The following is a 25,662-nucleotide window of genomic DNA, read 5'->3' as shown; positions in this document are numbered from 1 at the left end:
ATTACACTAGATGTCCTCTGAATTTCCTTCCAACACAGAGATTCTGTGATACTTGTTTTTGTAAAATAAATAAGCTCCCAGAAATATCTTTCTAGGACAGAATATTATCGTCATCGTGGCCGGAGCAAACTTGCTGTTGAATTCTGATGACCTGAGGAAGGCAGCTGATATCATTAGCAGAGCCAAAGTAATTATCTGCCAGCTAGAAATATCTCCAGCTACTTCTCTGGAAGCCCTGACAATGGCCCGCAAGAGCGGAGGTAATTTTACACATTTGTCATTCTTTCTATGAAAACATCTCTCTCTCATGCTAGCTTAAAATTAGCTTTTTAAGAGGCAACTTTATTTTGATTTTGATCTCTTTAACAATTTTTCACAGCAAACTACTGTGCCTTCTTATATCCACTTGGCTTTACATTTGTCTTTTAGTTTTAGCAAATGTTAGGGAACTTTACAAATATGGTGAAAACCAAGCCATCTGGCTCAGAACCAATCACAGAGCTCTAAAAACTAGCATGTCAGATGTCCCCCAATACAAATCCTCAGCCCAGTTCCCAGGCCTAATGCCAGGACTGACTTGAATCACCACTGAAGCAGCCCAACATAAACAGTTTCTGGTGATGTTATTTTAGCTCAGAGAATCTGGAAGTGAATCTTGTCACATAAACGTGTATGATAACGACACAGTCACCATTTGATAAACACCTTCAGAAGCTAGAGAGTCATTCTCATTTGGATCTGTAAAAGATCCAAACCTTTTCTGCAACAGAAGGTTTATTTTCAAAATTCCAATTTTTTTAATAGTCTTTATTTTTCATGCAGCTTATCTTTGTGTATTTGGGAATATTTTTAAGTTTTGGATCTTCACATAGAGCATTTTTGTATCATCTCCTTTCCTTCAGCTTCACTATTTAGATATAATTGAGTGTTTACTTTGTGCCGGGTCCTGTACTGAGTGCTGAGAATACAATTATAAGCAAGCAAGAAGATCCATAAAGAGGAACTGATATCTCTCATTCTGGATATTATGCCTCTTTTAATACAATCTAAGATCAGACAATTTTTTTTGGTTGCTGTATCAGTCAACTCATCAAGCTGGTAATCCATTCAAATCTCTAGATCTTTTCTACACAAGCTGACGTTTAAGTATGTCTTAAGTTTCCTCCATTTTCTAGCTATGTTGAACCCAAGTTTAGAGCCTTATATTTATCCCATCTTATTAGATATGGCATAATTCCAGTCTTTTGAGATTTATTTTGGATTCTGATTCTGCCATCCACTGTGTTAGCTAGTTTTCCCAGCTTTGTATTATCACCCAGGCAATAAGCATCCAATCTATGCTTTCATCCAAGTCATTGAAAAAATGGTTAAAAAGCACAAGGCCATGGAAAGACTAATCCTTGGGGCACTATACTGGAGACCTCTATCCAGACTGAAATCAAACTATTCTCTGAGCAGTTATTCAACTAGGTCTGACCCTACCCAATAGGTCCTCATCTTCTATTGCATGATCAGCACCTTCCAACCCTATTTCACATTATTGTCCTTCACATACTTTATGTTTCCACCAGACTGGACTGAGCTGACCACTGAGATTTTTGTTCAGTGTCCCACTTAATTAGTTGTGCATAGGCCATTCCCCAGGCCTATCTTATACTCCCTGTCATGTTCCTTAATCACCCTCAAGGATCAATTTAGGTAGTACCTCCCCTGGGAAGCTTTTCCTCTCTTTCCTCTTCGTATTTCCTTAGATTACATTTTTCTATGAATACATTGTGTCCCTCAAGTAAAATGCCTTCCTATAAGCTCCTGGTGGCCTAGAAAATGGTTTATTTGAAGCTTTGTATCCTTAGCATCTAGCACAGTGTCTGGCACCTTAAAGAAGTTTAATGAATTTTTGTTATACTGAATTTCCAAATACTTTGCTAAAGTTTAGGTAAGCATGGTAGCTAAGAGTTGATTCATTTTACATATTTCTACAATTTCCCCCAATTCTCACCGTGTTCATAAAAGGAAATGGGGTGAATCTGGCATGACGGTTTCTTGATAAAACTGTGCTGACTCTCTTCGCTCACTGCTTTCTTCTCTGGAGTTTGTTAAGTGCTGAAAAATTAAGGAGACCAAAATGGCGCCATTTCAAGGTATCCCCTGATGCATGTTTTAAAGTGCCAAAGTCCAACTGCCAGCCATCAGACAACATTTTCATTCTGTTGCAGTGAAGACAGTGTTTAATCCCGCTCCTGCCACAGCTGATCTTGATGCACAATTCTATTCTGTCTCGGATGTGTTCTGCTGCAACGAGAGTGAGGTAATATCACAAGAGAGCCTGTTCACTTTAGGGATATCCAGGAAGACCTATCCTCAGAGACAAAGTATAGGGACAGAACTAAGTCATGTGATCTACTCAGTCATTTGATCTTATTGTTCATTTCTGGGTTATTAGCTACTGGGTTATTGAAAGAAAGGAAATGAGGAGGGGCAGTCCCTAAGACCCTGCTTCCCCTCACATGGCTCTTAAGGTAGTCCTTAAACCATAGAAGCTCAGAAATGGAATGACAGTCACTCATAGTTATGTAAGCATTTTCCTCACAAAAAGTCTTTGAGGTACATAATATGTGTATTATTCCCCATCCCCACCCCCTTTTTTTCTTTAAACCTTTAGCTTCCATCTTGGAATCAGTACTTTGTATTGGTTCCAAGGCAGAAGAGTGGTAAGAGCTAGGCAATGATGGTTAAGTGACTTGCCCAGGGTCACATGGCTAGGAAGTATCTAAGGTCAGATTTGAACCCAGGAGCCTCCCTTCTCCAGGCCTGGTGCTCAATCCACTCAGCCATCTAGCTGCCCTTGAACTCACTATCTTTCCACAACACTTTTCCCTCTCCCTGACTTCCCTATTATGTTGGGAACACGGGAATATAGAATACATAATATGACAACCCTATCCTTTGTGTCATTTGAGTTCACAACCCCAGAATTGTCCTTCTCTCTACTTTACCCAGTAAATTCTGTCAGTTCTACCCCCACAAAATCAAAGCCATTTCCAACCCATCACAGCCAACATTTGTCCCTCATTACCTGTTGCCTGAACTATTAGATTCTATCATAATTGGTCTCTGCCTCCATGTATCCCATCTCTCACTGCATATCTGCCAAGCTGACAATTTCTAAAGCATGGTCCAACTGTGTTACTTCCTTGCTCAGAAAGCTTCATTGGCTTCATATCACCTTTAGGATAAGGTATAGATGCCCATGCCAGCCTTTTAAAACTCTTCCCAATCAGACTTCTGGCTGCTACCTTTTCTAGCCTTAATCACTTTCCTCTCCATTTTCCTGCTTTGTTTGTAGCCAGCCTAGCCTACTTGATGCCCACCATACATAACATTCCATCTGCCATCTTCATGACTTTGCATAGACCAACAAGTCACTCTCTCTTCTTATCTGCCAAAGTTCTGCTCAGACATTACCTCAATAAGACCTATTACCTCCAAAGTTGCTTAGAAGCTACTTTATATTTATTTTGTAGTGACTTTTCTCTGTTTACATTTCTCTCTCAGCAGAATGTAAGTTCCTTGAGCAGAGAATGCTTGATGTTTACCTTTATATCTACATCAGCTAGCACAGTGCCCTTTTACAATGGGCACCTTTTTTTGGTCAAATCCAAGTGCCAGCTTGAGTGTGTGAACTCACATTATTGTGACTGCTGCTGCTACGTAAGAAAAGAGCATACCAATGGGACAATAAAGCAGCCTCACACCTTGATCTGGAGATAGGGGGAAAAAGGGATAAACCTGATGCCTCTGGAGTAAGCTATGGATTGATTGATTATAAAGGGAATTTCACAAGAGGATCCTTCACCTTCTGTGTTATTATAGCTTTTTAAATTAATTTTCCAAAATCATTAGGTACTCAGCCAATACCAAGGCTGTATCCCTGAGTCCTTCTGATACCTAATTTGGGATTACGTTTCTTCCCTGTCTGCTGGACATATTTTAAAGCCTTAATCAAACAGCTGTAAGCTTAGAATAAATTTCTGGCTGCCATACCCATCTTATGTTGAGATTGTGCCCTACTTATGGCATGGCCCTGACCACATAGTGACAAAGGCAGCGTGGCTTCCTTATACTTGTAAATGGGAATTTCCTTCTCTAGTTCTAGTCTTGTTTTTTCCCTTTTCAAATTTCCCCTTTAAAACTGAAATGAACTTAAAGAAATCTCCCCATCCCAGTTAGTGTGATTACTGAAATCTGAATAGTTCATTTGGTAAATTCCCAAGTATGTAGTCCTCAGGGAATCCTAGTATTTTAGAGTTGGAAGGTATTAGAGTTCTTCTAGTCTGACCTCCCACCCCACCCAGAAATCCCCCATATAACACAGGTAAATCTGGGTACACAGGTATATGTCACATCTGACACTAGCTATGTGAACCCAGGAGAATCTCTTAACGACCCTGAATCTCAGTTCAATCATCTACAAAATGAGGATAATAATACCGAAGCATCTACACACATCATAGAGTTGTGAGTCTCAAATAAGAGAATATACAGAGTGTCCCAAAAGTCTTAAAACCTGTTAAAACTTAAAACTGCACTATGATTCTTGGGAGACCCTATTATATGGTTGTATACATGTGCCTTTAAAAATTAAAGTGCTACATAATTATCAGTTACTACTATTAAGATGATGTATAGAAAGTGTTTTGCAAAACTTAATGAACTACATAAATGTCATTGCTCTCACTGATACCCTAAAAGGTAATCCAGCCTTATGCCATCACCACTTCGTTTTTATCAGGAGTCTTAAAACCAAATCAGTGGAAAAGAACAGTAACATTTTTCTAATAAAACAACTAGACTGGCATGAATTACATATTAATCACTGTTTGTTCTCCCATTTGTATTTCAGGCTGAGATTTTAACTGGACTTAAAATTAGCAGCCCTGCAGTTGCTGGAAAAGCTGGATCAGTGCTGATTGAAAGGGGTTGCAAAATAGTTATCATTACTTTGGGTTCTGAAGGATGTGTGTTTGTATCAGCTGAAGAACCTGGCCCAAAGCATATTCCCACACAGAAGATCCTCAAGCCTGTGGATACTACAGTAGGTCTTGAGATTTAAGAAAGTTTTTTTAAGCATTTGGGGTGGGGGGATAATCTAGTACCTAATTAATGCTAAATGATACATTTTAATCTGGGAATGATGATATGAAGGCCCTGGGGAGCCAGTAGGGTGGAATGACAGAATTACTAAATTATTATAATACTTGAATTCTAATTCAGGGATCCAGTCAAATCCTTCTACACAACTCTTTGGACATTTGTTTTCTAATAAAAATCTACAAATTGGTAAATCTCAAGAATCTTTAAAATACCTTGGTGGCTTAGTACCAGTAAAAACTGAAACTGCTCTGAGAATCCTTCTAAAAGTTCCTCATCTAATTATCTCACAGAATTCTTGTAAGAAAAGAAGACTGGTTGATCACCAGAAATAATGGGAAAGAAAAGACTTGAAAGCCTTGACTATACAGATTATTTTGTATTTTTCTTAGTTTCATAAGTTGTCATGGCCAAACTCTTGACCAATGTAATAGAGGATGTTTTGGTGAATCTTCCCTCCCTCAAGGTAAAGACAAGGGATAGGAGGAGTTGATGTTGTGTGCCCCAGGAGGTAGAAGGAGGGCAAGATCAGTTATTTCCCCCCGCTTCAGTCCTCTCCAGTTATGTCTCCTCACTAAACCTGCCTTTTACTCCCCTCTATTAACTATTCCTGAAGATGAACTTCTTCCCTTGGGGAAGAGAGAGAAATCAGTTCTTTCCCCCTTCACCTGTAACTATTTACTTCATTCACACCGGAGTCAGTTGAAAGGTTTTATTCTAAGGTATTAAGGACAAGGAGTAAAACTGAAAGATGGCTGACATGGGTCTAGAAGAAAGAGGGTGAAGGAGATCCCTATCTATCTAGATCTTCCCCCCCCCCCCAAAAAAAAAAAAAGGTTGAGAGACTTAGGCTTGGTAGCCTGAGCCTCAGAGAAATTCAGATTGTTGGACCCTGGCTTTTGTGACAGCAGAGCAATGCTCAAATCCAGGGTATAAAGAGGGTTGTGAAATGGTCTTCTTCTTTAGGACTGCTTCTTTCCTTCAACTTTCTGCCACTATTTGTTGCAGTTTGGGGAGGATGATGAACAGGTTCAGGGAAGGATGAGAGCTTTTGCTCAGGATCCAGTCTCCAGTAACTTCTCCTTTACTGTCTCAATTCAGAGAGAGAGATCAACTGCCTTTCCCCTGGAATCTCCTCTTCCCTCAGGATTCTAAGCCTTCTCACCTTGTGGATGGAAACCTTTGCATTTCTTCCAGTTTCTGTCATTCAAAGTCCATCTTCAGTCCCTAATAAAAGAAATTGATCAGGGGCGTTCTCCCTATGACAAAGCCTATAAAACCCCATTTTCTCAGCTGAGAAATAATGGGTGACTTAGAAAAAGCCTAGCAGTTTGAAGGAATCCTTTAAGAAAATACAACAGTATTTGTACCCAATTGCTTCAGTGAGTATTTTTCAAGTTTTTTGTTCCTATAATGTTTTAGTCTCAATGTAGATTTCCTCTAACTTACCTATAGTTTATTGCTTTCAGAAATGCCTTCTGTTCCCTCCATGGCAAAACAAGCCATATTCCTTCTCTCTGATTTTGGTTCTTACAAACATAAAGCTTGATTGTTTTATCATCAGCCTGCCCTGAGGGAATGAAAAGTAAGAGAATGCTTGGGATGTTGGCCTGCTTCTGGAACCTGTCCTGGGCAACTGGGGCTACTGTTCTCCTTCCTCATCTCAATTAGTATTTCAGCATGCAGTTGTTATGCTTAACAGCCACTCTTGACCTTTTATAAAACCCTAACACCAAACCAGAACCTACTCTCTGCAGTAAGAGTTCTACCTTGTATGAAAGAATTTTTGAGAACTCCATGTTGAACACTAAACTATAATGGCCTGGACCAAATGTTATTCTCCCCCATTCTTTTTCCCTTCTTCTTGATCTTCAAACAATACCCCATTTCTTGACTCTACTTCCCTCAACTCTGGTATCCTCGCCTTTACCTCCAGGCTTCCTTCAAGACTCAGCTCAAATCCCACCTATTTCTGAAGTCCTTCCCAGGCTCTGCTTTGCCCTCCTTCCTCTCCTACTAGAGCCTTCCCTCTGGAGACTACCTCCCATGAACACCTGTGTTTATTGTGTATGTAAACAGTTGTTGGCATGTTGTCTCTCCCATTAGAAAGTGAGCTCTTTGAGGCCAGAGACGGTGTTTTCTCCTTTCTTTATATCTTCAGCATTTAGCACAGTGTCCAATATGTAGTAAAATGCTTAATAAATGCTTGCTAACTGATTAAAGATATGGATACTTGAAATAGAAAAAATGTAAACTGATGGGAAACTATTACTTATTGAAATATAGAGGTAAACTGAGGGGAAACTTTCTAGTTGAAATAAAGAAGATAAACTGAAGAAACTATTTCTTTTTGAAATAGAATAAGGTAAACTAAGGGGAAACTGTTTCTTCTGCAATGACTGCTGTCCTCTGGCTTGTGACTAGATAGAGCTGCTACAGGAACCTGAGGCTGCTTGTTTATAATGGAGGTAGGAATGGGAGATGCTGAGGGATGTTGCCACACAGGGATGCTGGTACACAGGGGAACTACTCTGGGGAATGTTCTGGGGTTCTGCCTATTGATCCCTACTGATGGCTGATGGATCGATCTATTTCCTAACCTCCTTCCTCCCTCATCCTCTTCCTTAACCACCCTCTTCTGGAAGCCTTGGGCTTCCTCCCTCCCCCCTGAGTGGACTATGAAATACTCTAGTTTTTCTCAGGTAAGGGGTTTATTGTAATAACAGGATGGGAAACTGAGGTGAGAGGGATGAGGATTTCCCTAAACTACAAGGATAAATTTTAGGAGGGTATGAGGAAGTAGTCCAGTCACAAATTGTGACTCTAAGACAGTTAGGGAGATGGAGGACAACAGCAGTTCAAAATCTTCTTTCTTCTCCTTCACAAAATCAGCCTGGCTTGTCTCCTTTCTCAGCTTTAACCCCAGAGAAAAACAAAGTTCAAAGTCTCTCAGTTTCTCCTGGCCAGCTCAACTCTTAAATAGACCACCAACTCAAAAGCCAAGTTTCTCCTTCTTGTCAACTTCAACTGTCCAAAGCCAAAGAACCCCAAAAACCAAGTCAGCCCCACAAAGGTCTTTCAGCCAGCTTTTCCAACCTCCAGAGAGAGAGAGAGTGACTCCAAGTCCCCTCCCCCTGTCAGCTCCAACTGCCAACTCCTGGGAACATTCCATTTGGAACCCTGGTTCTTGCATCTTGGTTTATAAGTTCTCTCAGTTTCTCTCCATGCCTCTACCACATACTACAGCTCTGTCTGTGTCTAGCATAGACAAGACAGCTGGCAACCTCCTTTTCTCTCCTTCCTAATTTTACCACTTTATGGTCATGGTCAATAAATGTGATGGAGTATCTATAGTACATGTAGGGCATTGTTCATAGAATCTTAGCATTAGAGAACCTTCAGGTTTGTGTAGTCCAACCACTCCCTGAAGCATAAATATTCCCTAGCCTGTTCCCAGCAAGCGTCAGCAGCATCTGCTTGTAGGCACCCTGTGAATGAAGAGCAAGCCACATCCTTGGCAAATGTGTCCAACACCCAGTTCAGTAGCTGGTTTTTAGTGCTTGCTGTTTTCAAGGTACAGTCTGTTTTGCTCAAAGGCTTCAAAGAATTGTACTCAGTGGGTAGATAGGTGTCCTCTTTATCAGGAGAAAGAACTCTTTGCAGGCCTCAGCCATCCTTTGCCAAGGCTCTTCCTGTTCAGGTTCTGAGGAAAGCCCCTGAAAATCTTTCTGAATTATGTGTGGTGGCGGTTATCTTCCTGGAGTAGATCCTGTCACCTCTCTCAGTGTGGCTGGAGAGATCTGACTGATATGTAGCCGTGTCCCCAAGTTACTGTGGCTCTCTCTGCCAGGCCTCAACAGTCAGGATAACATCAAGAACACAATTAGCCATCATATTCTCACATCCTGATGAAGAAACACCATAAGAAGGAATCTCAACCATTCTGGAGCCTAGAACAACAGAGAAGGCTCTCATGGCCCTGGCAACCCCCAGATGCTTTGGAGAACTCCAGTATATGACATATAGTTCTATTGGGCTTCTCTTAAAACCAAGAGACAAGAAGCCTTTTTTTTTTTAATCCTTTTCTTTAGTCTTAGGATCAAAACTTAGTTCAAAAGCAGAAGAGCAGTAGGGTCTTGCCCAAGATCACACTAAATCCAATTTGAACCCAGGACTTTTGGTCTCCAGGCCTGGCTCTCACTCCTCCAAGCCACCTCGATGCCCCCAGTAGAAAGGCTTTCAAAGCTCCTAGGACAAGGCTAGAGTGGCTATACACAAAATATATATCACCAAATCTGCCACCAAATGCCTACTTAAGTAATTTGTATTTAACTGAAACTATCCCCCTGAGAGTCATTAAAGAGACCCTGGCTTTCCCCTCAAGTGACTGAATTAGCTAAGAGATTTGTGCTAAAGAATTAATTAGTCTTCACACCTCTAATATTTTCCGTTCTCCAATCCATCCTTTGTACTCTGGACAGATTAATCTTCTAAAAAAAGTGTTAGCCCAGTCACTCCTTATTTCAAAAATAATATCTCACATTTGTAGAAGTTTTATTTATATGTACATTTCTATATTTTATTTATAATTTTTATAAAAGATATCTTTGATCATTTCTTCTTTTCTGTCTAAAATCCCCATCTCCATCAATTAAAATCAAACCCATTCTTCTAGGGCTGGTCAAATGCTATTCTTATCAACCAAAAGTATACTCTAACCCCCTCTGAACTGCCTTCTGGCAATTATTATTTGCTTCATTCATGCAACCCAATCATATGGTACAGTGTATTATAGTTATCTATGTTGTCTCTGCTATTAAAATATAATCTCCTAGAGGGCAGTGAGTTGTTAGAGGTTTTTTTAACCCTTACCTTCTATATTATAATTGATATTAAGTATGATTCTGAGACAGAAGACGGTAAAGGTTAGGCAGTGGGGCTTAAGTGACTTGCTCAAGGTCACATAGCTAGGAAGTATCTGAGGACATATTTGAATCCAGGACCTCCTGCCTTTCTATCCACTGAGCCACCTAGCTGTCATGGGACTATTTTTTATATAGGTTGTTAGCACCCCACTCTCCAAAATTGCCAAAAATTATTTATTGAACTATTGATGTATATAGAATTAACACATACCTTCTGCTGTCCTATGCTTGGCCTCATCCAGTTAGTGTTCCCACAAGATGCAAGTGAAGTTCTGCACCACTGTGCTATTGTATTAAATTATTATAAATAAGATATAATACCAGCAACTGCATATTTAAATAAGAACCAATTCTATCATCATTATCAAGTTGTGATTTGTCCAGAAGTCATTTCATTATTGCCAGTGCTTAACCTATGACAATCTAACAAATATATTCATTGATAGATCCTGTTATAATAAAGCATCTGCAGAATTGAATGAATTCTTGGTTGAGGTGGGGTAAAGCAGTGTATGTGTGGAGTAGAGGGGACACTGACAGAAAACAAAGTTGGTTTCTTAGCTTAGATTGCTTCTCCTTATTGCCAGTGTTGTGATTTATTTACTATTCACATTTGTCACTCTTATTGTTAAAATTCTTGCCTGTTCTATATTTAACAAGACCTTTGTTGTTATTTAATCGTTTTTTCAGTTGTGTCCAACTCTTTGTGACCCCATGTGGTGTTTTCTTTTTTTTCCCCATGGTTACTTGATTATTGTCTGCCCCCTCTCTTCCCTCCCCACTCCCAGAGCTGACAAGCAGTTCCACTGGGTCATACATATATTATCACTCAATTCTATTTCCAGATTATTCATTTTTGTAATAAAGTAATCTTTACAACCTAAACCCTCAATCATATACCCATATAAACAAGTAATAAATCGTAAGTTTTCTTCTGGACTTCTGCTCCCACAGTTCTTTCTCTGAATATGTATAGTGTTCTTTCTCATAAGTCCCACAGAGTTGTTCTCGATCATTGCATTGCTGCTAGTAGTAGCAATGTCAGTCACATTTGATCATCATCCCACAATGTTTCACTTTCAGTGTACAATGTTCTCCTCTTTCTGCTCTTTTCACTCCACATCAGTTCATCTAGGTCTTTCCAGTTCACATGGAATTCCTCTAGTTCATCATTCCTTACAGCATAATAGTATTCCATCACCAACAGATAACACAATTTGTTCAGCCATTCCCCAACTAAAGGGAGACCCCCTCATTTTCTAATTTTTTCCACCACAAAGAGCATAACTATAAATATTTTTGTACAGACAGAACCTTTTCCATTTGTTTTTTAATCTCTTTGGGATACAAACCCAGCAGTGGTATGACTGGATCAAAGGGCATGCATTCTTTTAAAGCCCTTTGGACATAATTCCAAATTGCCTTTCAGAATGGTTGGATCAATTCACAACTCCACTAGCAATGCATTAGTGTCCCAATTTTGCATGTGGGATTTTCTTCCCAAAGATTCTGGAAGGGTTTGCCATTTCCTTCTCCAGCTCATTTTACAGATTCAGAGACTGAGGCAAATACAATTACTATTTGCCTAAAGTCACACAACTAGTAAGTGTCTATGGCCAGATTTATACTCAGGAAGTGAATCTTCCTAGCATTCTATCCTTTGTGCCACCTAACTATCTTCATTTAGCCAGTTTACCTTTTTATAACTAATAAGGACTGGATAATTTATATGGTTAAGTAAGGAATTCCTGGGAAGGCAGCCATTATCTCTCTGCTAGAACCATTAGGTGATCTATTTTGGATTTTTAATCTTCTCTCTTATACATGCTTTCTACTTTCCTAGTGAAGGAATGATTGATGATCTGGATGATGGAAATATCTTTAGCTGGCACAATGTCCATTTGAGATATATGCCCTATGAAAACCATTTCCTCTTCTACGTCAGTAATTCTGCAGGTTGCTATATTCAATTTTGTCTCAAATGCTAATACTTGAGTGTACCATTTCTATTTTTACATCTTTTTTTTTGAGTTGTGCTGGAAGGAAATGGTGGCAGTAACTACAGATGTCCCAGCTCAGTTTGGAAGACTTGACAGATGTATCTGTTTTCTAATCCTTTTCTGTGTTCTCTGATGCTTAACCTCATAATGACAGGGAATTCATGCCCTCATTCTGTCCCTTCACAAATCTGTAGCGCAAGAATTTTGCCTTTTCTATGTTATAGACTTTACTGAATAAGCAGCCAGTTAGTATTGATAACTTATGTACACGCCAGATAGTATCGTGTTATATTTTAAGCTAATATAATGTCAGTATGAATATATGACACTGTTAATTAGCCCTACTCGGGAACCCCATAAGCATTCTGATCAGTAGGTTAATTTCCCCTTTAATAATAATAGCTAACATTTACATATGTTTGCAAAGAACCATTACATGTTATCTCATTAGGTCCTCAAAACAACCTTGTAAGGTAGGTACTATTATTATCCTTACTTTAAAATAGAAACTGAAGTAGTAGGGCAGCTAGGGGGCCCAATGGATAGAGAGCCAAGCCTGAAGATGGGAGGTCCTGGGATCAAATCTAGCCTCAGACACTTCCTAGCTATGTGACCCTGGGCAAGTCATTTAACCCCAGTTACCTAGTCTTTATTGTTCTTCTGCCTTGGAACTGTGCTTAGTATCAATTCTGACAGAAGGTGAGGGTTTAATTAAAAAAAAAAACTGAGGCAAAGAGAAGTTAAGTGATTTACCCAGGGTGACAGAGCTAGTGAGTTCCAGGAAGGATTTGAACCCAGGGGTTCTTGACTCCAGGGCCAGCCTGCTATCCACTGTGCTACCTAACTACCCCTGTGCCTCTCTATACAAAAGAATCGCTGATCAAATATGCAATAGTAACCCCTGACGTAAAAATTCGACCCATAATGGACGTCTACATACGAAGAGTCATCTGCAATATAATAAATATAATCTATGATTTATCAGCAATTTGTCAGTGAACAAAGGCCAGGGGCTTTGGGAAAAGTAAAAAAGCATTTTCTTCTTGCCTGCATACGTCTTATCACATTCCTTTTTAAGTGATGTTGCATCCATGTCAATGACTAGAGAGACTGTTGGCAAGGCATAGAGTAGCTGCCACACAGGCATCTGGCAATACTGATGCTCCTCATGCTGGAGCAATACTCACCCTCGGGCTCCCAAATCAGGGAATACAAGTTGTAACTGCAGCTTGTTGAGAAGAAACATAAAGCCAAAGAGTCACTGGATCCCGGTAGAGTGTCCTCCTTTAGAGTGGTCACTGTGAGAAAGTACAGCTCCTTCCACCTTTCCTCGGGAAAGTTTAGGATCTCTTTGGAAAATGTCTACAAAATATGGAAGTTGAAGGAACACATTGGAACAGAATCCAAATCTATCCTGATAACACAGAGACTGTAAACTCTTTGAGAGCCAGGCCTATCTCACCTTCATATTTGAATACCCCACTCCTGGCATAGTGCCTGGCACATAGTAGGAGCTTTCTAAAAGCTTCTTGACTAAATTATATCAGCTTCATATCTAATTTATGTCAGTATCAAGAAGAGATTTGGGGGAGACCCTGGCAACACTACTTCTAGTAGTAGGAAAATGTTACATGGGTGAAGGAAGAGAAGGAGGAAGCATTATGGAGGTGATTGACAGTTTAGAGTTGTGAAGATGACCATAGATTGGATTTGGGGAGAGGAAATTTGATTGTGGGAGTTAGAGGAGTGGATTTTAAAAGTGATAGAAGAAGAAGAAAGAAAAGAATGGAACCAAAGGAGGATTCAAATAAAGGCCTGGAAATAAAGAGGCCCCTCGGGAGAGACAACAAAGAAGAAAAAGGCTCAAAGGAACTGTTGGGGAGAGAAGGTAGTTTGTATAACAGGGAGGAGCAGGGGTGCAACTAAGTGGAGTGGATTTAGGCCCAGGCTTAGAGACAGGGGGTCCTGGGTTCAATTTGGCCTCAAACACTTTCTAGCTGTGTGACCCTGAACAAATCACATAACTTCCATTGCATAGCCCTTACCATTCTTCTGCCTTAGAACCAATATATAGTACTATTACAAGGATTCACTTTTCTTTTAATGAACAAGGAACTCGGAGGTATCTGGGTAGGAAGGGGCTAAAGAAACATGAGGTAGATAGAAGAGAGAGGGTTTCTCAGTTGGAGACCCACATATGTAAACAGTTAATCACAGTAGTTTTACAGAGGAAGAGTTACTGGCAAGAATAACAGACTGAGGTTCTCATTTCCAGCAAGAGAGGAAAACAATGCAAATTATGCACCAACTTGAATAGAGTACAGTGGTTTGCTTTTCAAATAAGTTTTCATTGATTTGTGTTTATTATATCATTGTAGTTATCCAAGTATTGCTCCTTCCTCTCAGACAGCCATCCCATGTGACAAAGAGTATTTTTTAGAAAGGCAAAAAAGTCAGCACGACAATCAGAACATTGAAAAAGTCCAAAAACATGTGCAATGTATAGTACCCGTGGACCTCCCACCTCCACAGAGGGGTAGGTTCTGATCTCTTCATTTTAGTTCTGTATGGTATTTATAATTTATTTGCATTTACTTTTTACTTTTTGCTGTGTTGTTCTTTTCATTTACATTGTTGTAATTATTGTATATAATGTTTTCTTGGCTTTGCTTACTTCACTCTGTATCTATTCAAGTAGATTTTTCCATATATCTCAGTATTCACCACACACATCATTTCTCACAGCATAATAATATTCCATTACATTCATGTGCCAAAATTTGTTCAGCCATTCCTCAATTGATGGTCACTCTACTTTGTTTCCAACTCTTAGCTATCATAAAAAGTGCTGCTATAAATATTTTGGGGCATATGAAGATTTTCTTCTTATTGATGGCTTCCTTAGAATATAAACCTACTAATGGAGTCTCTGGTTCAAAAGATTTTAGTCATTTTATTTCTGTAATTCCAAAGGCTTTTCAAAATGGTTGTACCACTTCATAGTTACACCAACAATGTATAAGTGTACCTATCATAGCAACATTGACTGTTGCCATTTTTTGTCATTTTTGCCAATTTATAGGATGTGAGGTGAAACCGCTGGGTACTCTCTTATGTGGTAAGATAGTCCCATAAAAGAAGGAAGGGTATCACCAGGTTTTACCCATAATTCTCCCATCCATCTTTTCACTGTTACCACTGCCAGATTTCTGTCTTCACCCCTGCCTCTGTATGTACATATAGAGGGAAGTCTCTTACTAGTCTTTCTGTTGTCAATCTCTTGCTGTTGCTGTTCTCACCTATTACATTTTTTCTCTCTTCCTCCATTTCTGTTATTGTGAGTGTTTGAGAAGCAAGTAATCTCTTCAGTTCCACTTTTCTTTCTGAAATGTTTCAAACTCTAGTATTGAACATGGATCTTTTGTCCCGTTTGGTTAAGTTCAGATTTGCAGGATGAGTTGCCCTGGGTGCCTGAGCTCCATTGCTCTTTGGAACATATTATTACATCTCCTTCTCCTCCTGGATATATTTTCTTTTAATGTCACTGTTTTTAACTTTTCTTCTTCTAGGTTGTCTTTCCTTTCTGTGTATTTGCATTCTCAATCCTTTCTTTTATTTCTTTGGTGAGATTTGCCATTGTAGTGCTAAAATTAGTCTTGGAGGCTATATATTGAATTATAAGTATTTATTAGTAAAAGTGAGAGAGAAAAAGAGAAGAAAATGTCACCAGGTCTCCCTAGCTAGCAAAGTGCCCCAGGCTCACTGTATTTCTTCCTTCCCAGATTCCCAGACTACCCTGGCCTGTTTTACAAGAGGCCACATGAAAAAGATAAGATCAGAGACTGCTGAGCAAAATGAAGAGCATCCTCACTCAGGATGAGGCCAATGACGTTACTCCTTCTAGGCTCTCTAATTGAACAGTCTGGGTCACGAGTCTCAACCTCCTGGTACATCACCAGGCACACAGGGGCTTCTGCCAGCCCCTTTCTGGAAGTCAGGGACTAGATTTCTGCCACATTGGCAATCTATGGCACCCTACCTTAATGCGCATATGCCAGTAAGAGGCCATATTTTTATTCTTATTTCACAAGTTTTTCTATTCAGTTCATTATTTTTAGTGTGTAAAACATATATTGTGCTGTCATAATTCTTATTTCTCTTTTAAACTACTCAGAAACAGCATGTTATAGTTCCATGTTCTCCTCCACTTGCACAGGGTACTTGTACTGGATCAATTTCCTTTATTATGCCGTGTTTATTCATAGATGCCTGGACTCATTTAGATCTAAGGCCATATTTCCTTCCATTGTTACTGCTTTTCCTGTTGAATTATGTCCTGATGTTCAAGGACTTTGAGTTTTCTTCTTCCTGAAATCTTTAGTACTTTCCTTCTTTTTCCCCCTTTATTTTGCTTGTTACTCCCTTCCTTACTCCCTCTGTTTTCATTGTGGTTTCCCTGGGCACTGGATCTCGAAACATCTTCATCTCTTCCAGCACTGTGCAATTCAGAGTTCAACAGCCAAAGTCTTTACTCCAACTTTGGGGGTTCAAAACTGACCCCAGCTAGGTGCTATGTTCTTTTATTTTCAAGCTTGGTGGAACACTACACAGCCCACACACACACACACACACACATAGTGCCCTAGCCTAGTGGCCTTTTCCACTCCCTCTGTTCTTCAGTTCTCTAGCTTTGCATCAGCCTTTCAGAGCCTCTTCAGAATTTTGCAGCACTGGTGCTTCCAGGTTGCAGATCCAGCTGACTTTTGCTTCTTGATGGCTCTGGCTACACTGACTGTTGAAGCCCAAGCAAACTGCCAGTGCCTGGAGCCGGGGTCTCCACAGCACTGAAAAGAGGCAGGCAGAACTGGGTTTAGAGTAGGTTTTGCTGTGAGCTCATATTGTGTCCTTGGGTCTGCTGCTAGTGCTGACTTGCACCCAGTAGAATAAGAAGTGAAGGAGGGGTACTGAATGAGCACAGAGTCCATGACTGGGAGATCCTGGGTTTGGGGTTGGTTTTTTGTTTGTTTCCTTTGGGTTTTGTTTTACCTTCTTATGGATTCTGAGTGTCCTAGGCCACAGGAATACCTGATGTTACTTTATCTTTGGCACATAATTACTATTCTGGAAAGGTTTGAGAGACTATGAGGATCAGACAGAATGTCTGGTCTGCCATCTTGTTGGTCACCTGAAAATGCAGTGATTTTATTGAATCATCAAGAATATTAAGCCTATGATCTAATAAAACCCTCAAATATTTTTCAGATGACCTACCCCTTTTTATACCTATGAAGTTGTCTCAAACCTGAAAAGAGAGTGCAATTATTTGCAATGGGTTTGCAATCCATTTTATATTGATAAGGAAACTATGGCAGAAAAGTTGTTAGGATTACACAGCTAGTAAGTATTACAGGCCAGATTTGCTCTCAGGTCTTCCTGACTCCACATGTAACACATTATTCACTGTACCACCTAGCTGCCACATGCATAAAAGATGGAGAACCTCCCAAGACTTGCCAAGCCTGATGGCTACCACCCACTTCTGATGATTCATTTTGGGCACATGTGATACTGCCAGAGGAAACCTAGAAAGCACTGCAAAAAATTACAAAGTTTTGCCCAGGAAACTGAAGAATTTGGGAAGAAGTGGTCTTTTCCTCACCAATGTCCATTACAGAAAAGAACTTTTAATTTGGGGAAGAAGCAACTAAGTAGATGTATTTGAGGAAGGAAATTTGCAACTTAAAATATTGATTGGGACAACCAGCTCCTAACTAGCATGGGGTACCAAGCAAGGACTAGTAAGAATGTCCTACAAAGCAAATGCCCTTTAAGTTGGAAAGACAAGGAAGAGAGAAAAATGCCCATATATAGCCACCAAACAAAATACCATAGAAATCATGGAAGAAAACATTCCATCCTCTGTACTTACACAGGCATCTCTGCTTGGAGAAAGAGTCAAGCTAGGAGATTTTATGCTGCTAATCAGAATGCTGTCTGACCCAAGCAGTTTCCAGTTTCTTTTTATAGTAATTATGAAACAAAAAACAAAATTCTGCAGCTAAGTAAAACAAAGATATGTAATTTAAGTTTGGGATTTTGGATATTCTTAAACAGAACAAAAGTCTGTTCTGTTGGAGAAAACGTCTTGCTGATGCCCATTACCCCCTCTATAACTGCAGCTTCTAAAACAGAAGTTCTTAACCCTTTTTGTGTGTCTTGGACCCTTTTGGCACAGTACAATAAAGTCTGTAGATCAATCCCTATCTCTTAGAAGAATACTTCTTTAAGTAATTGAAGGAAATCATCAATTTCAATTAGAAATTAATGAAATAAAGATGTATTTTTTTCCCATCCAGGTTCACAGTCCAACCCCCTGAAATCTATCCATAGATCTCAACAATCCCTACTCTAAAGATAACCCTTTCAACCTGATCATAAGGTGAACAAAGAAATATTTTCTTTAATCGGATTAAATAAAAAAGATATAATGATCTTGGTTTCAGAGATTTAAGCTCCTTCCCTGAGAGAATGATTAAATCTTCTCTTCAAGAAAGATTGATTAGGTCTTTGATTTAAATGAGACTTAGGACTCCAGCCTACTATGATATCACAATATAATTTCTTAATATTTTAGAACATAACTGAAACCTTAGTTCTACATGCTAATATAAGACTAACCACAATTTATGATGTAGGCTGCAAAGTGATACAGTGAATAGAGCAGAGAATTTGGAATCATAAAGACCTGAATTCAAAACCAGTCTCAGACACTAACAGGGTAACCTTGGGCAGGTCACTTAACCTCAATTTGCTTCAGTTTCCTCAACTGTAAAATGGAGAGAATAATAGCACCCACCTACCAGGGTTATTGTGAGGATCAAATGAGACAGCATTTGTAAAATGTCTAGCATAGAATAAGTTCAATATAATGCTTATTCACTAACTCATAGCAGTAGAGAATACCTAAAAGTTCATTAAAAGAGCCAATAGAGTCAATGTCTTTGGATGCCTATTCACAAATGCACAAAGTAGGGTACAAAGTAAAAATGAATTAGACTGGACTTCCTAGGTATCACTGAGATTTAGTAGAATAAAACTCATGATTGAAATATAACTCTGGAAGGATTTAATAATTAAGAAGAAAAAAAGAATATATAAAGGGGGAGTGGCAGAGTAGGGTTGTATAAATAATAAGGCTTACATAAATCATAAATCTAGAAATTGAAGAAATCAGAGGTAGGAAAGCATTATAGAGAGTATTTGGGTAAACCCAAATGGAGCTACCAGTTGTCATTGAAAATTACCTAGACAGAAGAAATAGATCACAAGCCTGACAGAGTTATTATACAGAAGTAATGAGTAACTCCCATTATCATTATAGCCACTAGAGCTCTTTCTATGTCAAAAGCAGAGTAACTAATAATCCCCTGACCTGCCTCAATGATCATTTCATTCTTCAAAAGATAAAGAAATCAATAAGGAGAAAGTCTACTCTGGAAAGATTCTTACCCAGGAGAGGAACTGATTGCTTAGGTGAAAAATGATGAGAACCTAGAAGGAAGTGATCATTCCATCTTAGAGTTTGTAATTGATAATGAAAAGAAAGCTAGCCATAGTCTGTCTGACTTGAATCATAAATTTGGAGAGAGCAGCTTTAAAGTGTTTCAGAAAAAGAAAAAATTAGGAAGATTCTGTAGCCTGAAGTTCTACAGGGGCAGTCAACCTAGGAGGAATGGGAAGGGATCAAGAATGGAAATCTTAGACAAGGTGAAACAATTCCACCTGTGAATAAAAATCCAAATGGTCTAAAGTAAAAATGGGATTATATCTAATCAACACAATTAGATTTAAAAAGACATTTTCAGAAGCCAATGAATGTAAAAGCATAGCATAGGTATTATAAGAATGGTATTAAGAATATTAAAACTCCAAATGTGCTGAGATAGCAAGAAAAGCCAAGTTCAACCACAAGGGGTCTTGTGGTTGTTGTTGTTTGAGCTTACTTGTGAAAAAGAGGAAGAGTGGAGAAAGCAGAGGCTCCCCGCACATATGGAGATGGACATGGACATGTGACAGTGGAGGAAAGAAGACATGTACTCCATTCCTAAATTCCATCTGATTCCTCAAACAAGGAGATCAATCTTTGAACTGGAAAGAAATAGTGATAAAGAAGTGGTGATCACAAAGAACCATCTTGGTATTATCAAAAACAAGTCATGGAGCAGCTAAGGGGGCTCAATAGATAGAGAGCCAGGCCTAGAATAGGAGGTCCTGGGATCAAATCTATCCTCAGATACTTCCTACATGTGTGACCCTGGGCAAATCACTTGACTACAGTTGCCTAGCCCATATCACTCTTCTGCTTTAGAAATGATACTTAATATTGATTCTAAGACAGAAGGTCCACCTGTGGTTACAAATTAATATTTTTGTGTGGGGGCACCTAAGAAGGAAAATGGAAACTGAGGGAAAATGGGTGAGAGAGAGATAGAGACAGAGAGAGAAAAGGAATAAAGACTCAGAGAAAAGGAGTTAAAAAACATAGGCTCCATCATACGTGCTCCTCTGATGGTATTGAGAGTGATCTGTACATGTCTCAAAACTTTTATTGGAGAATTTAGGAATGTGGTGTGGGAGGTAGCTAATGAACATGTGACATGGCATAGGTTTTAACACTGGCTCAATTGACAATCATGTAATCAAAGAGGAGGAGGTTGATCAAACATGTGACTTGGTATGGCATGTGGTCTAACAAGGAGGTAGCTAGAACCCTGTGGTAGCTAACACCCTGCCCAGGAATTCTTTTGACCTTTGGACTGAAGATTTGGAAATACAATGATTAATAAATAATATGACTGTGTCTGGTATATGAGCACTTAGGTTACAATTTCAATACATCAATAATACTTTCAAGATGAGAATATATCTGGGATACTACGGAAGGTAAGGGTTTTTTGTTTTTGTTTTTCAAAGAACAAGGTATGCCAGGCTATTACCATTTTCTTCTTTCACTGGACTTCTAGAGGATGCCATAAATATACTTTCCCTACATTTTAGCAAAGCATTTGATTAAGATAACTATGTTATTCTTATGGAAAAAATTGTAAGAAGAAATTCTTTATTCCTTTTTTAATTAAACAGGGGACCTGGAGGTCATCTTACCATAGAGATGTGTAGGGATTAGCCAGCCCACAGTGACAGGAAGTAGAAACCATAGAAACAGGAAGTGAGGTAGGAAACCGGGGCCTATGTCAATTGGTTTGGGGGGTCAGTTGCTGACAGGTGCTGACAGTTGCAGGGAAGTTGGCTGTTGGGAGTGTTTTGGGTTGGTGATTTGCATTTAGTTGCTGGAATATAAGAGGCAAGCCTGAGCTCATTGGTAGGGCTTTTTGGCTTTATCTTTTAGAGGGTTTTTTTGCTTTTGAGTTTTTGGCTTTAGGTTTGGGCTATTAGTTTTTTTTTCCTTTCTTGAACTTTTTTGTGAGGTGGTTGGTCTTCAGTGACAGACCTAATGAGGTTGGATTAAACACTGATTGGGTTGGTTTGGATTGGGTTGGAACTCTGTGGGGTGATTGATATTAGCAGTACTTATAGGTAGATATAGGCAGTTTTAGATAGTAGTTATAGGCAGTGATAGGGTCATGTAAGATTTAAATTAATGTGCAATACTTCAAGTATTTTTTTTTTAGTTTATTTTCTGACAAAATAGAACCACGTGACTAAGTTTTTTACCTGCTCAAAATCCCCACTCCACCAAAGCCAAGACAGAAAGGAAAGAGAGCTAGAGGCAGGGCTACACCCAATTTATAACCTGTCTACCTCAGCACATAACAACAGGAAGTGAGTAGGGTGCTGGGGAATCGTAGTTTTTAGGGTGAAAGATTCCAATTACACCAGCCACCCCAGGATCCTTTGGGAGACTAGTCTCTCCCGTGGATCATATAAACATAACCAACTTATAAATTACATTAGGCAATTTCTCTATCTCTTATCTATATTTCTCTCCTTCATTCATTTTACTATATTCTTTTATTATCTCTATTTTAATAAAACTAAATTGTTAATTGTTAAAAGCTACAATAAGTTCTTTTCTCTGGCTTAAAGGGATAATATTAATTTGCAACTCTACTATATTTTCTTTAAAACTTGTTATTAAAAGCTGCTCTCTTATTTTGTCAAGACTCCTAATTTAACCCTTTCAAAATCCATATGTGCTAAGCAATAGTACAATTAGAAGGATTCAATACTGATTATAGACTCAGAGAAACTATTAATAATTACTTGAATGATACCTTCCTCCTGACAAAGAAATGAAGGGCAAAACATATCACTTTTTTTGACATAGTGTGTGTGGGACATTGCCAGTGTGGGAATTTGTTTTGATTAACTATGCATTTTTTTTGTTACAAGGTTTTAATTTTTCATCTGAAAAGATTAAAGTGAAAAACAATTTAAAGTTATAAAATAATTATTGATAATTGTAAAAAATTAAATATTAACTTGGAAATCTCTAGTAGAGTACCCAGGGATCTGTGCTTGATCCTTTGTTGTTAACATTCTTATCAGTGACTTAGATAAAGGTGTAGATGTCATACTTTACAGATGAAACAAAGCTGAGAGAGAGAACTAACATACTAGAAGATAGTCCATATTCAAAAAACTCTTGGCATGCAAGAATATTGAGCTGAATCTTATATAACCAATGTGATATAGTGGAAACATGCTGGATTTAGAAAAGGAAGTAGGTCCTGGCTCTACCATTTAGTACCTGTATAATCTTGGGCAAGTCACTTCATGCCTCTGGACCTCAGTTTCCATATCTATAAAATGAAGCAGCTGGTCTAGATGTTCTTTGATCTTTTTTTTTTTAACCCTTACCTTCTGTCTTAAAATTAACACTGTATATTGGGTGCAAGGCAGAAGAACAATAAGGGCCAGGCAGTGGGGGTTGAGTGCCAAAGTCACACAGCTAGGAAGTGTCTGAGGTCAGATTTGAACCTAGGACCTCCCGCCTGTCGGTCTGCTCTCAATCCATTGAATTACCTAGCTGCCCCCTTTTTTGAGCTTGTGATAAGATAAAATTTAATGAGGATAAATGTAAAGTCTTACACTTGGGTTTGAAAATATCCATTTCACAAATATAAGATAGAAGACTAGAAGACAACAGCTTACCTGAAAAAGATACAGAGGATTCAATGGACTTCAAGTGTAATAGTATGCAATATGACAGCTAAAAATGTAATATAATCTTTAACTACATTGAGGGGAATGGGATCCAGGGCTAAGGAGGTGATAAGAAACAATACTTGTATCGTCTACCTTGGTTAGACTATATCTAGAGTAATGTGTTTAGTGCTGGACAACAGAGGAGGGCAGCCAATCAGTAAGAAAGTATTAAATAATTTATTATGTATTAGATGCTGTGCTTAAGAATTGCAAACACAAGATCATATTCTAACATGTAAAAATCTATATGCAAAATATATATTATGAGTGAATGGAAGGTGATCTCAGAAAGGAAGGTTTCTGAGTAGCTGAGAACACTAAGAAAAACCTCCAGAAGAGTGGTGAATTTGAGCTGAGTCTTGTAGTAAGCCAGGAAGTAAAAGTGAGAGGGAGAACATCTCAGGCATAGGGGAAAGCCATTGCAATATTGGATATGAAAAGTTGTGTGTGAGAAATAGCAAGTAAGACAGTGTAACTGGACCGAAGAATATATGGAAAGGTAAAAAACATAAGAAGACTTCTCTAAAGGCAGGAATGGGGGGGGGGGGGTAGCTGTGTGAGTAGAGTGAAAGGGATATTGATAAGGGAGATATTATATGGGGGTAAAACAAAATTTGACAAGAGACTGAGTGCATAGGGTGAGAGAAAGTGAAAAGTTGAAGAAAACAACACAGTTAGTTACAAGAGTATAACTGGAAGGATGGTAGCAGCCTTAGGAGTAATAGAAATTTTGGAAAGAAGGGAAAGTTTTGGGGGAAGATAATGAGAATAATATCTTAAGGATTTCCAGTTTAAGATATCCAGAAGGCAATCAGTGAGGCATAACGAACTCAAGAAATAAGCTAGGGCTGGACATACAGCCCTAGAAATTAAAATAATTGTACCAATTGAAACTGTTGAGATCACCAAGTGAGATAGAAGGAAAAAAGAAATGTCCAGAATAGTCAATAAATACCAATAGTTAATGAACCTGTGGGTGAAAATGAAGATGGTGGAGAATACACATGTGGAGAATGAGAAAGGGCAATCATACAGATAAGAGGAGAACTAAAGACAGTAGTGTCACAAAAACCTAGAAAGGAGAAAGGACCCAGGAGGGTAGAGTGATCAACAGGTCATATGCTGACAAGAAGGCTAGATGGGTAAAGAATGAGAAAAATCTTTTGGATTTAACAGATAAGAGATCATTGGTAAATTTGGAGAAAGCGGTTTTCAAATAAATGATGTAGTCAGATCTAGCTCATAAAGAGCTCAGAAGAGAGTGAGAGTAAAAGAAATGGAAGCATTTAATGTAGACCGGTTTCTCAAGATTAGCAAAGAAGGAATGAGGGGAAGGAAAGGAATAAACATTCATATAGTGCCTACTGTGTGCCAGGCACCATGCTAAACACTTTTTACAAATATATCTCATTTGATCCTCACAATAACCCTGCATGGTAGGTGCCATTCTTTTTTGCCATTTTACAATTATGGAAATTGTAAGGGGGGGAAAGTGGGTTTTATATAAAAGTTTGGTCTGGATTATTTAAGAATAGGGTTGCTAGTAATTTTATGAAATTCCAAAGATTTTATTTACAAAAGATAGAACAAGTGAAGTAGGAAATCAGAGAGAGGATAGTTTAAGATATTTAGTCTAAGCTCTAAGTATTTTGCTCCAATACCTGGCTCAACCCAAGCAGGGGAGTTTAGTCCTTAGCCAAAGAGGCCTTGGCTTTTGAGCCGAGGATCTGGGGATGCAGGGAGCCTCTCTCAAGAGGATAAGTCTCTCCAGAGACTACTCTCTTCAGAAAATCCAGGAAAGGAGTCAGCTCTTTTCACTCACCACATGTCAGTCCAAAGGGAGAGATTCAAGGACAGTCTTACCAAGTACAGGGTCTCTGTTCCAGTCAGCAGATTCTTCACCAGCCTCCAACTCAAATTCAGAACTCCAGAAGAAGCCAAAGTTGAAGTCCCAGGAAGTTGTAACACCTTTTTAAAGACACTTTCTTTTGCGTCACTTCCTGTGCCTTCCTCCACTTTCACATCTACCAATTATAGTTGAAGCTTTGCTTAGTACTGCCCAGGAGACAGTCACTTTGATTCTGATTCATCACCCATTATCGCACCTGTGGGTCATAGACCTCCCCCACTCAAGTGTGAATGGGATGTTTATACTTTTGATGAGTAAATCTAAAAATGGGCAGGGGAGTTAATTTAATCTTCACTATCAGGAGAGTAACTGAGGCAAACAGGTGAAGTGACTTGCCTTGAATGGTGGATAGAGGTGGCATGGATGTGTTCATAGGCAGTAGAATAGAGCCAAAAGATAAAGAATGAAGTTTGTTTTTTAATAGAGTAAGGATAAGAGTAGGAATAATATG

General features: G+C 38.9%; 1 protein-coding gene across 1 annotated transcript in view; it reads left to right on the top strand.

Moving 5' to 3' along the window:
• The window catches only part of RBKS (ribokinase), a 116,587-nt gene that overhangs the window by 68,023 nt on the left and 22,902 nt on the right, over positions 1-25,662 (top strand). Inside the window, exons 5-7 of the mRNA XM_007476023.3 lie at positions 96-260; positions 2,217-2,308; positions 4,904-5,095. Of these exons, the coding sequence (XP_007476085.1) occupies positions 96-260; positions 2,217-2,308; positions 4,904-5,095 (449 nt within the window). The remainder of the gene's footprint in view (positions 1-95; positions 261-2,216; positions 2,309-4,903; positions 5,096-25,662) is intronic.

Source organism: Monodelphis domestica, chromosome 1, assembly GCF_027887165.1.
Source record: "Monodelphis domestica isolate mMonDom1 chromosome 1, mMonDom1.pri, whole genome shotgun sequence".
Taxonomy (NCBI): domain Eukaryota; kingdom Metazoa; phylum Chordata; class Mammalia; order Didelphimorphia; family Didelphidae; genus Monodelphis; species Monodelphis domestica.
Note: the sequence above shows the minus strand (reverse complement) of the source record. Positions and strands in the feature narration are given on the sequence as shown.